The sequence below is a fragment of the Chrysoperla carnea genome, chromosome 1 (genome assembly GCF_905475395.1).
Source record: "Chrysoperla carnea chromosome 1, inChrCarn1.1, whole genome shotgun sequence".
Taxonomy (NCBI): Eukaryota; Metazoa; Arthropoda; class Insecta; order Neuroptera; family Chrysopidae; genus Chrysoperla; species Chrysoperla carnea.
The window spans coordinates 104493800-104506682 of NC_058337.1; the positions used below are offsets into that span (position 1 = coordinate 104493800).

Below are 12883 nucleotides of genomic sequence, written 5' to 3' on the forward strand. Positions count from 1 at the left end.
AAACCCAACAATATTAGAACACAATAATTAAAATAATTTCACCATAAGACTCACGAATGGACTAAATTTAAATGTAATAAAATTATGGAATTGTTTAACAAAAAGACTGAAAATTGTGATAAAAACGTACCTACTATCATTGAAAATTTGTTTTTTGCTTGATATAGACGTGTTAATTATAAAAATAAAAATATCCGGAAAAATGAATAAAAAATTCATGAATTAAACATTGTTTGATAATTTTAAATTATTTATGTGCATAATTATACCATGTATATATGTCATATATATCAAAGTATATAAAGTTTAGTTCCAAGTTTGTAACGCTTAAAAATATTAATGCTACGAAAAAAATTTTGGTATAGGCGTTCATAAAATCACTTAATATGTCCATTTCCGGTTGTCTGTCCGTCTGCCCGCCTGTCTGTCAACACGATAACTCAAAAACGAATAGAGATACCAAGCTGAAATTTTTAAAGCGTGCTCAGAACGAAAAAGTGAGGTCGGGTTAGTAAAAGAGCAACATGAGTCAGTTGGGTCTTGCATACCGTTAGAGATAGAACAAAATTTCGTAAACCGTTAGAGATAGAACAAAAGTTTAAATGTAAAAAATGTTCCATAAAAATACAGTAGTAAAATAGTACATAAAAAAATAAACAAAACAACAACAACTTTTGTTTAAAACATTTTTTTGTAAACATCACTGTTTACCCGTGAGAGCGCAAATTAGGAGCAAATTGTATAGTGCGTATTACATGAGAATATCAGTTATATATGTGTGACATGTATGTGTATGTGTAATGTGACAGAATAATCAACACTGTCTATACATGGTATTTCAACAATTAATTCAGTCAATTGTTTGTTTTCACTTGTTTTTAATTACAATTCAATTCATGATAAACGTTAATTGTTACAAAATTGCGAGTTCTGACGGGTTAAAAAAACCCTTTAATATTTATTTACGGATAAACAAAAAACTTAGAAAATGTACTGTCAGAATCATCAAACAAACAGTGTCATATTGCGATGTTCTCTATCAAATTCTTTTCACTGTCGGACTTAAATGTAAAGGCACAAGCGATTCTGATTGCTGAATGATTTAAATGTTAAAATGAATAATAACGTAGGTGGTTCTGTTAAACCGATTAAAGAGATCGTGTGTATTTAAATTATAATACCTTTTACAAAAAAATATAATAAAAAGTATATACGCTTAATCATTCTTAACTCATAAATTTGACTTTGAAAAATATTAATAGTTTATTTACTGTAAAAAAGTGTGAGTAGGTGGATTTTTTATGCTTATTTATACTCTTAAACTAATTATCTTAACAGACATTAGTTTCACTGGTGATTGGTTCAATCATTGTGAAAGGTATTGATTGTATATTTTAAACTCATTTTGTCTTGAAGCATTCTTGGCTAAAATTATAAAAGTAGTTAATCCTAGTAGGCCAGTCTCCTAGTCGTCAAAATCTAGCCCGTTTCAAAAAAAATTTTTGGGTACTTTTGCTCCCCGAGGTTGGAAAAAAGAGGCGGCCATTTTTAAACGCGAAATTTGAACTGAACGCAGAAATTTCTAAAGTCTAGCTTTGAATAGAGAAGTCAGATCGAAAAAGTTTTCAGACAAAAGTTGTACCTAGAGTACATATGCACAATTTTCAGCCCACTAAAGGTAATTTAAAGGGCATGGACACCATATATGGCCCCTTATACCCATTTTTAACTTTTTTTGAATGATTTTTTTCAAGTTGGTAGATTCTAAAAATAAAATGAATGCCGGGGAAGATAGTGGTTTTTAAGTTGTTTCACCTCGCTTTTAGATTTAAGTCAGTATAACCTAAAAGACCATCCATTGTAAGTTTGGTCAATACTCCGACCTCTAAGCTAATTTAGATTAGAGTTCATTTAGATTTGCCAAATTTTAGACGTTGTTAGAATAGACTTCGGCCCAACTTTTTCCGATTTATTTTATCTCATCTAGGACCGGATATATTAATCAAGATGCGTTTGGGGCTACCCCGGGTATAGATTTGGACACGCTTAGTTTAAATCCAAATTTGCGATCAAACCTAGCTATCAATCAAAAAATTCTACAGCACTTTGAATATCAAAAAAAGTGCGCGAGTTTCACTAAATTACTATCTTTCGAAAAGAATTGACACTTGACTGATTTAAGATGTCGATGCATTTCTTTCTTCTATTATGACGTATTTGAAAAAATTATTTTTTAAACAGTACTAAAATATACAATTTATTTAAAATATGATTCAAATAAAGTACCTTTTTGTTATTATGACTAATAATATTAATAACAAATATCTCTTTTTTTTTATTAAAAATGAAGAAAAAAAATTAAAATAGTTTATATAAATATTTGTACAGCCGTGGTATAACTTATAATGAATATGATATATTTTATGTTAATATTTGGAATAGTTTTATAGTGTAAATTTTTATAAAAAACAATGATATCACCTTTATGTTTATTTCTTAAGTTAATCCATACAATAGTCGGGTGACTTATGGCTTTTATTTAGTTAAGGATGTATGAGCATGACAACAATGTTTGATTTAAAGGCTCAAGTCATTGAAAATCGATATAAAATATATTGGCTCTCATGGAGGAATGTCAAAATACGACATATTTTTGATAATTTTCACTTGGAACGATTGAAAACAATAAAAAAAACTTTTTAATAGAAATTAAATATATAAGCAATGGCATAGAAAAGAAAAAACCAAGTGTCTCCTTCCATATAAGGGATGTAAGAGCAGGGTAGATTTAGGATTGAAATTATTTGTACCTTATTTTCAACTTTGATGATTAATTTTGTTATAGCTTCATGAATGTAGACGAAAAATAAGAATAAAATTTTTCGATATGTGCCTTGGTTTTCGAAATATCGAAAGCTAAATAATTAAACAAAATTTTCAATTTTCGATATTCTGAAAATTACGCAAGATATCGAAAAATTTTATTCTTACTTTAGTCTTATATCGTCAAGTTATAACATAATTTACCATCAAAATTGAAAATATATATTTTAAAAATTTGTTCCCCACTACCTATTTGTTCCCCAGATCAGCTTTACCAACATAAAAAAACAATCCATACTAAATTCTATTTTAGAAGACAAAAATTCATAAAAGTTAATTAATCATCGTTATTGAAAATTAGGACAACTTAAGCTCATGACAATTTGTTTAATAAAGTTGTTTTGATAATTTGCATTAACAATTTTCAATCAAACACTAGTTCTGAAATGGCAAATTCTTTAGCAACGGCAAATTCTGATTCGCACTAGTTTTGTTTAATTTATATTTATATTACAAGTCTAAAGAAGCGTTATTTACTTGAGAGTGACACGTTGCGGATATTGTTTTGACTATTAAATGCGAATTCTTGTTGGAATAATTTTTAAACTAGAAATTTCTAGTTGCATTGATTGTTAAACAAGTTGACATAAGCCGCAAGACTATGCGTTCAGATTCGTCACTTTTATCACCAATTTTATCGTTTTGCTACACAATTATTATCTTCGGTATGAATTTTGAATAAACACTATCATTGAATAAAGTCTTTGTTAAAATTTTCAATAAAATTTGTAGCAATTTTCGAATTACAATGAAAAATTTACTTGGTAACTTTTTATCAAATTTTGTAAAAACTCGGAAATTATTTCCTGAAAACTATTTTCTTACTTAGTACAAGGAAGTTGTTGTAATGTGTACGAAAATCCAAATTGAAATTTTCCATATATCTTGACGTTTTACGAAGGCCAAATTCTTGAAACCTATTAGAGCTAGGTTAATTTTGATCACAAATTTGAAAAGTATGACCTAAAATTAGTAGGATTACATACTTGGTTTATCAAAATTGGATAAAATTTGGCTGAGATAGAGTAAAATTAAATTTTTTGGATTCTGATGACGTCATAAAGTTAAAAAATTCGATTTTTTTGATATCACAGGCAAATTTGATCCGATATTATTGGAATTTTTTTTGAAACCCACTAATTTTGGGTCATTCTTTTCAGCTTTGATGTCAGTGTTTCGCTAGCTATCGCGCTTGTGGTTAATTCCGGGACCGGGACTCCAAATTCTTGAAACCTATTAGAGCAAGGTTAATTTGGATCATAAATTTGAAAACTATGACCTAAAATTAGTAGGATTACATACTTGGTTTATCAAAATTGGATAAAATTTGGCTGAGATAGAGTAAAATAAAAATTTTGGATTCTGATGACGTCATTAAGTTAAAAAATTCGATTTTTTTGATATCACAGGCAAATTTGATCCGATTTTATTGGAATTTTTTTTGAAACCCACTAATTTTGGGTCATTCTTTTCAGCTTTGATGTCAGTGTTTCGCAAGCTATCGCGCATGTGCTTAATTCCGGGACCTGGACTCCAAATTCTTGAAACCTATTAGAGCTAGGTTAATTTTGATAGCAAATTTAAAAATTATGACCTAAATTTAGTAGGATTTCATACTTGGTTTATCAAAATTGGATAAAATTTGGCTGAGATAGAGCAAAATTAAATTTTTTTGATTCTGAATTTTTTTTGAAACCTACTAACAAATAAAATTTGTCATTTGTCTATTAATATTAAGAAATTGGAAGGTTTGAGAGTTAGTAAAGTTGTAAAAAATAAAAATTAAACAATAATTAATGCCCCTGTATTTTCATTATCTGGGAATTTGTTTTTTAAACGTTTTCTGTGTTACCTTTGCCTTTTTTCTTTTGTAGAAATGTTCAAAATGACAGAGACATTTGGCAAATTCTTACCATCATCAGTAAATTTTCTATTTAAAATGGGATAGTTAATTTTAACAAATAATTATTCAAAATTTTTTTTGCTTAAAATCAATAAATATATTTAAATTTTTTGAACATGAAACAATTTTATAAACGATTTGTTTAATTTTGATCAATATTTTCGAAAAAATAATCATACGTTTCAACAAATAAACATAAAATATAATTTATTTTAAAATTTTTTTTCTACATAATTCGATTTATTCTATAAACAATTCAAGAAATTTATTCTCATTTATGTTTATCTCCATACAATAAATAGGCTGGCTTTGTAAATGCGTTTTCTTTGGCTTCATTATTTAATTTTTTGATTAATTCATCTTTTTCATTTAACATTTGCGTTAATTTATGTATTTCTGAATCAAAATTTTGTTTTATTGTTGAAATATGTGCCTCTTGTTGGTTCATTTTTTGTTCCACAGAATCTAAACTTTGCATTGCTTCATGTTGTAAAGTCTACAAACAAAAATATAATTTATCTTATACAATATGTTAAGTACGACATACGAAGTGCTAGAAAAGTACCAGAAGAACAAAAGTCTAGTTAGTTTATGAAAAACATACCTATTTTGCAAAATACATTTCCTGAAAAACTTTATATTTTCAATGGGTTCCAATTCATGAATGAGATCGAATTGGAAATTTCATATTGGATTGAATCGGAAATTAATTGGATATTTTAATCGGAATTGAATCGGACTTTTTTTATCAGGGTGGTTTTTTTTCTATACATATACAATATAAATATACGAATAACTCAAAAACGTTTTTTTTCCTTTAATTTTAAGGTAATATTCTAAAGGTTTAACAATATCTTTTTATATTAAAAAAAAATTAAAAAAAAAAAAAACAATTTCAGAAAAATCTCAAGGCTATATTAGGCTGATTTTTTCTGTATTGGTTTTTCCAAAATTATTAACTTTTCCATAGATTTACTGAACTAATTGTTATTTAGTAGTTAAAAATACTCTATCTCATATAAAATATCGCTTATATCATATAAAAAAATATCCTACTTACTTCAAATTGGTTTCTAATTGAATCCATTTTCGAAGTCATCTCCAAACCAACATTTGTTAATTGATGTAATGATTGACTTTCGCGTTGTTTGTCCGCTAACTGCGTTAAAAGTTGTTCTTGTTCCCGCACTAAATCACGTGAAAATGTAAACGCCTTTTGTAATTGACGTCGACAAGAATCACGTGATATTTGCAAACTCATAATTTGATTCTGTTGTTGATCATGACTCACTTGTAATTTCCTGAAGAAGTTAAAGAAAATTTCAATTAATTTTTAGGTTTGGTTGAGAGAAATCATGATAGAAGAAAATTTCGTACTTGACCATTTTATCTAAACTCTTTGAGTTCATTTGTAGCTCGTGATTTTCTGTTCGTAACGCAATCATTTCTTTATCATATTCAAGGCGTTTTTCCTCCAAGACTTTTATTTGTTGTGTTAAACGATTCCTTTCCAAATCATGCTCAGCTTTTAATTCATCGTAAGCTCTATAAATACATATTTAGCGGAAATTAGGGTTATGAAGAAAACGATTGCTTTCAGTGCCGGATTTAGGAATTTGCCGCCGTTAGCATATTTTTTGCAGTACTTCATATTGTCTAACCTAAAGTAAACTACGATTCGTAGTAAAATTCGATTTCGGTCCTCGTTCGAGGCGTTTTCCTTCACCTACTACATAATTACAGTAAAAGCTTAACAACTGCATACTTCATTTAAGAACGTGGGAAAAATGTTTTAGATTCAAGCGTTTTTGCATTTTAGGAACTTTTAAAATTTTGTCACTGAAAGCTGCCACTGGCTTACCGGGAAATCCGGCACTGATTGCCTTAAGATAAGCAATTAAAATAAAATTTATTTGCATGTAATGTCTGTTTTCAATTTATTCAGGCTTTTCTGATTCCATTTCAGTTTCGATAAAAAATTTGACATCAAATTTTGGGGGAGGGGGGGGGTTGAAATTACATTTCTTTACCTTAATTAATTACAATTTCTATTATTACTTTTTGCAAAAATTAGAATTAAAAGCTTAAAGAACAGACCATTCGAATGAAAATATTACTTTATTTTTCTCAAATATCGATTGAAAATGAGAAAACCTAATCATAGAAAAACATACGGAAAAAAACCTTCGACAATTTTCTACAGTTGAATTGTGAACACTAATTGGTATAAAATTTTCATTTTCACGTTTTTGTGTTTTTATTGATTCCATTACAATTTGATATTTTCCTTGTAGCGTACAAAGTTCCGTTCGTGTAGAATGATACTCTTTGTGTAATTGCTCATAATCACGTGTCATCGATTCCACTAAAAAAAATGGGAAAATTTGTAATTTTTCATTAAAAAAAATTAGATAATTTATCTCAAGAACTAAATACTAGAGCCACCTCTATAATAGAATATAAACTAAAATGATCAGATATTATCGACTGAAAGCTGAAATTATTGGTTTTTATCTATGATATTTTATGTCTGAATTAAAACTAATGTTTGAAAATTACAGTCATTTTCGTTAGGCGCATAACAGAGCGGATGCCGGACGTGTTAAATTGATTCAGTCCAGGTCCAGTTATGTTTTGTACTCACCACCTAATCTGGAAACAATAATTATAGTACGAAAACTAGAAAGTTTTCGGTAGTTTTTGAAAGAAGCAGTTAGCGCAAACCGCTTTCAAGGGCTAGGCTTACTTCATCCCTACCAGATTTCAATAAAAACAACAACATAAAATATCCAACATAAGTATCATAAAATTGCCTTTAAATTTTACATTTTCGACGCCATATTGCTTTGTGGTCATGACATCAGTGGGCTGTGTAAACAAATGTTCTGATATTTTGTATGATAATTGTTTATAATTTAAACTTTTTTTTTTACACAGCCGTATGACGTAAATACATATTGCATGATATTTAAAAACAGATTAAAAATACTGAATCGAATTTTAAAACTAATTTGGTTATGAACTCAATCAAACATTTTCTAACTGCTTTGTGCCTAAGCTATCTCAAATATATTTTTAGATTTTTCCACTTCAAGAGTAAAATACACTGTTAAAGAACAAAAGAATTTTCATCATGTTATAAGCGCATGTGCAGAGTTTATTTTTTCGAGCTGACAGCAATAAGTTGAACTAAGATAGAAGATATTTCTTATTCATTTTATCACGATGGTTATAAATCATTTAGCACGAAACAAAAGTAAATCGTGATTTTAAAATGAAAATACGTATGGCAGAGTTATCATATGACGGATATCCTGTGCGATGCTCGTTTTACTACTTCTAGCGCTCTATTTTTCAATCAACAAATAATTAAGACACCCAAAAAAACCGAAAAATCCTCTAGTATTAAAAACGAATTAAAAACATTTTCTTACCTTTTTGCTCGTAAACTTTCAATAAATCCTGTAATTTATCATTTAAACTGCAACATTTTTTATTTAACACATCATTTTTCTCTTTTAATAAAACAATTTCCTTTTGCGTTTCATCATGATTCACATCGATTCGAATTAATCGTTCATCATCATCCAATATTTTCTTATGTAGCGCTTCATTCTCATTCAGAATATCTTTCAATTTCCCCGAACACATTTCAATTTCATCTTGATACTGTCGAATAATTTCATCTTTCTCCGCAATCGCATCTTGGTATGCATCTAAGAGTGGCGCTAACGTATGTGTATTTACATCCCCCCAACTACACGGTACGTGAATATGTTCATCATCGATTTTATCTCGATAATTATCACCAATGATAATATTCTCTTTGAAATGCTTACGTAACTTATCTTGATAACGTTCTAACTGTACATTTAAACGGAACACAACTGTTTTTAACATTGTTAAATCTTCATTTAAATGTTTCGTATTATTTTTCGATTTATCTAGTTCGAGTTTTGTCATTTCGTACTTGTTCTCGAAATGTAAACAATTTTTACACGATTGTTTAATTGTTGTTTTTAACAACGAATTTTCGTTACGTAAATGTTCCAGTTCAACCAAACATTCTTCATTAATTTTTTTAAATTCATTACAAGTTTCACATGATTTAATTTTTTCTTCGCTTGTTAATTCGTCTAATTTTTTGTATAAAATTTGTAATTGGCGCTCTTTTTCGTACATTAATCGTTCGATATCCATTAATTTATTACATAAGTTACCATTTTCATTGATAAGTTTATCATTAATTTTCCGTAATTGTTTCCTTGACGATTTATTTTCATCATTATTCGTTGAACAACTTTTATTCGCAAGATTTTCATATGATCGTGGTTTTTTATCTGTATCATTAAGCGGATTAATCGTACATTTCGGATGTTCTTCAATATGAGAGTAATCATTATCTGAATCGTTATTAAATGTAGCAGCGAATGTATGTTTATGGCCAGATAAATCTTTGGCTTTTCGATGCATCTTATGGACACCGATTTCATTTTTATTCCCCGGACGAAACTTCCGCGGGGGTTTTGTTTGATATTGTTGTAACATTTCAACAGTGTTTTTAACGGTGTAATTTGGTATAATATCCAACGCATGAGAACGAAATAATACATTGGGTTCAACGGGTGCCGGAGGTGGTGATGTACTTTGTTTGGGTGTTTTTGGTGATATTTGATCATTGGAAGCACTTTGTGAGGTATTTTGTACGTGATTTGTGGAATTACGTGGTGTTACTATTTGAAAATATGGAAGCAATGGTTTTGATGGAAATGTTGATTTTTTATTCGACATTATTTAATCCTACAATATTATTAATATAATTTAAATTCATTTAAAATTATTATTGAATAAATAATTTCAATTTTGAAAATAAATTAAGTAAATTAATTTATGTGTAATCAATAAAAACATAATTATTTACCTTAGATAATTGTTTATTTGTGTCCTTAGTAATAAAGTTAATAATGTTTTTCTTAAATCAATAAATTACTTTATTGTTTTCGCATTATTTTTGTGTTACTTATTATATTATGGTCGCCATTTATAAACAAAATAATTTAAGTGTTGCTTAGCAACGATTATCGTACCATTTATAAAAACAGAATTATACAGTACTGACTGTGACATCTATGTTTTTTTTATGCAACTAATACTTATGTTATATTGTTGATTTCATACTTTTAGGTTTGGATACTAGATGGGAATTAATAAGTTCGTATTTTTTTTGATGATACCATTATTTTGGCTATTAAATTTTTAATTTCTCCAGAAAAACTTTATTAAAAAACAGTCCTTTTTTACTGATTTTACTTCCAAGCTAATAATACCTTTACATAGGTAAATGGTTTTTGAAACATGCATTTATACAAAAATAAACATAATTTTTTGCTGGATAAAATTTTACCAACTTGAAAAGTTGATAAATATAAAAATGGAAAATATTTATAATTGTCTATAATCAAATTTGGTTTGAAATTTATTTGTATGGTGGCTGGGAAATGCAATTTCTGGTCACTATATTGGATTTTAGAATTTTACAGACTTAATTCTACATAGGATTGGTTTTTTTTTGGAGAAAAACGTACGACCTATTCAAATTTATATGAATTTTCGAATTTTCCAAGTCCAGACTTGATAAAAATATTTTATACTTACCTTTTCTTTTGTAAAGCAGAAAAATCTATTAACATGATGTCCGATATATTTATTGTGTGGTCAGAAAAGGCATTTTCTGGCAGCTATATTGGATTTTCGAATTCTCTGGACTTAATTCTGCAAGAATCGCGTTTTTCATTAAAATAGAAATATTGTTTGTCAAAATTGAATTGTGGAAAAATTGAGAATTTAATTGTATTGCAAATCAAAATTCTCAGAAATTCGTTTCGAAAAAAGAAATTCTAGAATTTCGTTTCACAGGAACATAGAACAGAGCCACTGCGAAACACAGAAAACTGGAGTTAATTTTAGTATGTTTTTAAAGAATAAAATTCTGTAAAAAAATGTTTTTAAGGCTTAAAATTCATTAACGATAATCTACTGTACTTACATAATTTTAAAATTTTTCGAAATAAACTTGCATTACTTATCAAAAATAATTTTTATTCAAGGTTTTGTGCTAATCGGAATATTTCAAATGGTTTTATTGTTTCGATATGATAATTTATTGTTACGAAATGATAAATTATTGTTTCAAAATGATAAATTTATTGAGAAATTTGATTCCGATTGTGATTATTATAAAAGAGCTGAGCTAGAAATGACTTATGAGGTAATCAGTCCAGGCTTTCCCGATAATTATCGGGGAAAGTATTCTTGTCGATATGGACATTAGAAAGTCCACCTGATACAACAATGAGATTATTTTGCGATAAACAAATTGAAACAATGGTAAGATATATAGGGGAGCGGAGGGTAATGCCGTACACCTAACTTTAAACGTGTATTTCTTCGAACCTACTTAATAGAATACAATGCTTTATGTATCAAGCCATCATAAATTTAGTCTAGTTTTATATAAATTATCTATAATTGGCAGTGTCCAATATGACAGTGTCAAAATCAAATTATTCTATAAAGTTATTTGTACGGAATTACCCGAGACTTGCGTCTAATTCCGTACATAATTTTAAGAACCTAAAAAGCCTGAAAAAAGGTATTTTTTCACAAATAAAAATAATAATTTTAATTAACTGTGGGTAATCTTTTATTTATTCACAAAATACACATATAAAATCGTCCACAGAATTTGCGCCACTACACAAAGCATGTGCCCATTTGTCACATGACATACATCTGTACCATAATTCTATATCCTTACCAAATTCATTACATATTACACACAATTCATGAGCTCCTCATATTTCTGGTTCTAAATTTACTGCTTCTACTGGTGAAATGAATTCATGTGATATCTCTGATTCTGCATTTACTGCTGCTTCTGGAGAAATAATTTCATGCAATGCTTCATTGCGGGTAATACCGTACAGTGTACGGAAATTCCCGAAACCGAATTCAAATTTCAAGAATGAGTATTTACCTAAAAAAAAATTCAATAAAGGGATTCTTTGATCAAAATCTTATTATAAAGATATTTATAGTCCGAAATATAATAATTTCATTATAAAATTTAATAAAAATAGGTACTTACATCTTATTTTTTGATGTTTAAAAGTTATAAAAACGAGCGCCAAATCACATAACACCTATTTATACCAAAATTATTACCCTTAATAACACAGTAACTTAAGAGGCTACACGAACACTACTGCGCTAATGATTGACACCAAGCAAACGCACGCAGCTCAATTCCTTCAGGATAAACAGTGATGTACGGAATTAGCCGCTGTACGGTATTAGCCTCCGCTCCCCTAAATAAGACCAATTACGATTTGTGGGTAGCTTTAATAATATTTACTTTTAGAATACTAAGAATGAATGCAATTCGGATAAATTGGTAGTATCTAGAGGTGGAAAAGATAATTTTCAAGATGGTCAAGTATACTGGGGTCAAGATAATAAATGGGAAATTACAACAGATACCATTTCGAATCGTTTAACAATTGGTAAGCGTGTTCGACCGATTTACACGCCCGGAAATTTTTGAAAAAAACTTTTGATAAAGATCATTGGAGAATACCTGTGTCTTTGAAATGTGACACGTATCTTACCACTACAACTGTTTTAGTTAATTCTAAGCAGTAGGTATAAAGTTTGGAATGATATGAATTTTTGTAGGTAACATCGGATGGAAAAGTTAGATATAGAGTTCTTTCAAATGATCAAAGGAATGAACGTACCGATACAGATAGCGAAGGGCAGCTGTCCTCACTCCCTTGACCTGAGCTTATATAGTCCAGGACTTATCCAACAACTCCTTGTTGATCTGAACTTATCATATTTACTTGAATCTGGATTTACTATACCTACTTAGTTATCTAAGTATATTTTAAACATTTTAACATATTTCACTAGCTAAAAATTCTTGTTTTGCTCTTTCCACCCTTAGGATCAAAAACTGGTTACTACCATGATCTAAGTATGGATTTACATATGTTCGCCCGTTCGCGTATCTAGATGTTTACCCGAATTAAAAAACTC

At 28.8% G+C, this 12883-nt stretch overlaps 1 protein-coding gene across 1 annotated transcript; it reads right to left on the reverse strand.

Annotated features, from left to right (window-relative positions):
* Positions 1-5057: 5057 nt before the first annotated feature.
* On the reverse strand, positions 5058-9577 carry LOC123293174 (putative leucine-rich repeat-containing protein DDB_G0290503). Its single transcript, XM_044873906.1, has 6 exons — positions 8328-9577; positions 8221-8267; positions 6971-7151; positions 6164-6331; positions 5847-6087; positions 5058-5282 (listed from the first exon to the last, which is right to left on the reverse strand). The coding sequence occupies exons 1-6, from the start codon at positions 9575-9577 to the stop codon at positions 5058-5060; spliced, it is 2112 nt and encodes a 703-aa protein (XP_044729841.1).
* Between the last annotated feature and the right edge of the window lie 3306 nt (positions 9578-12883).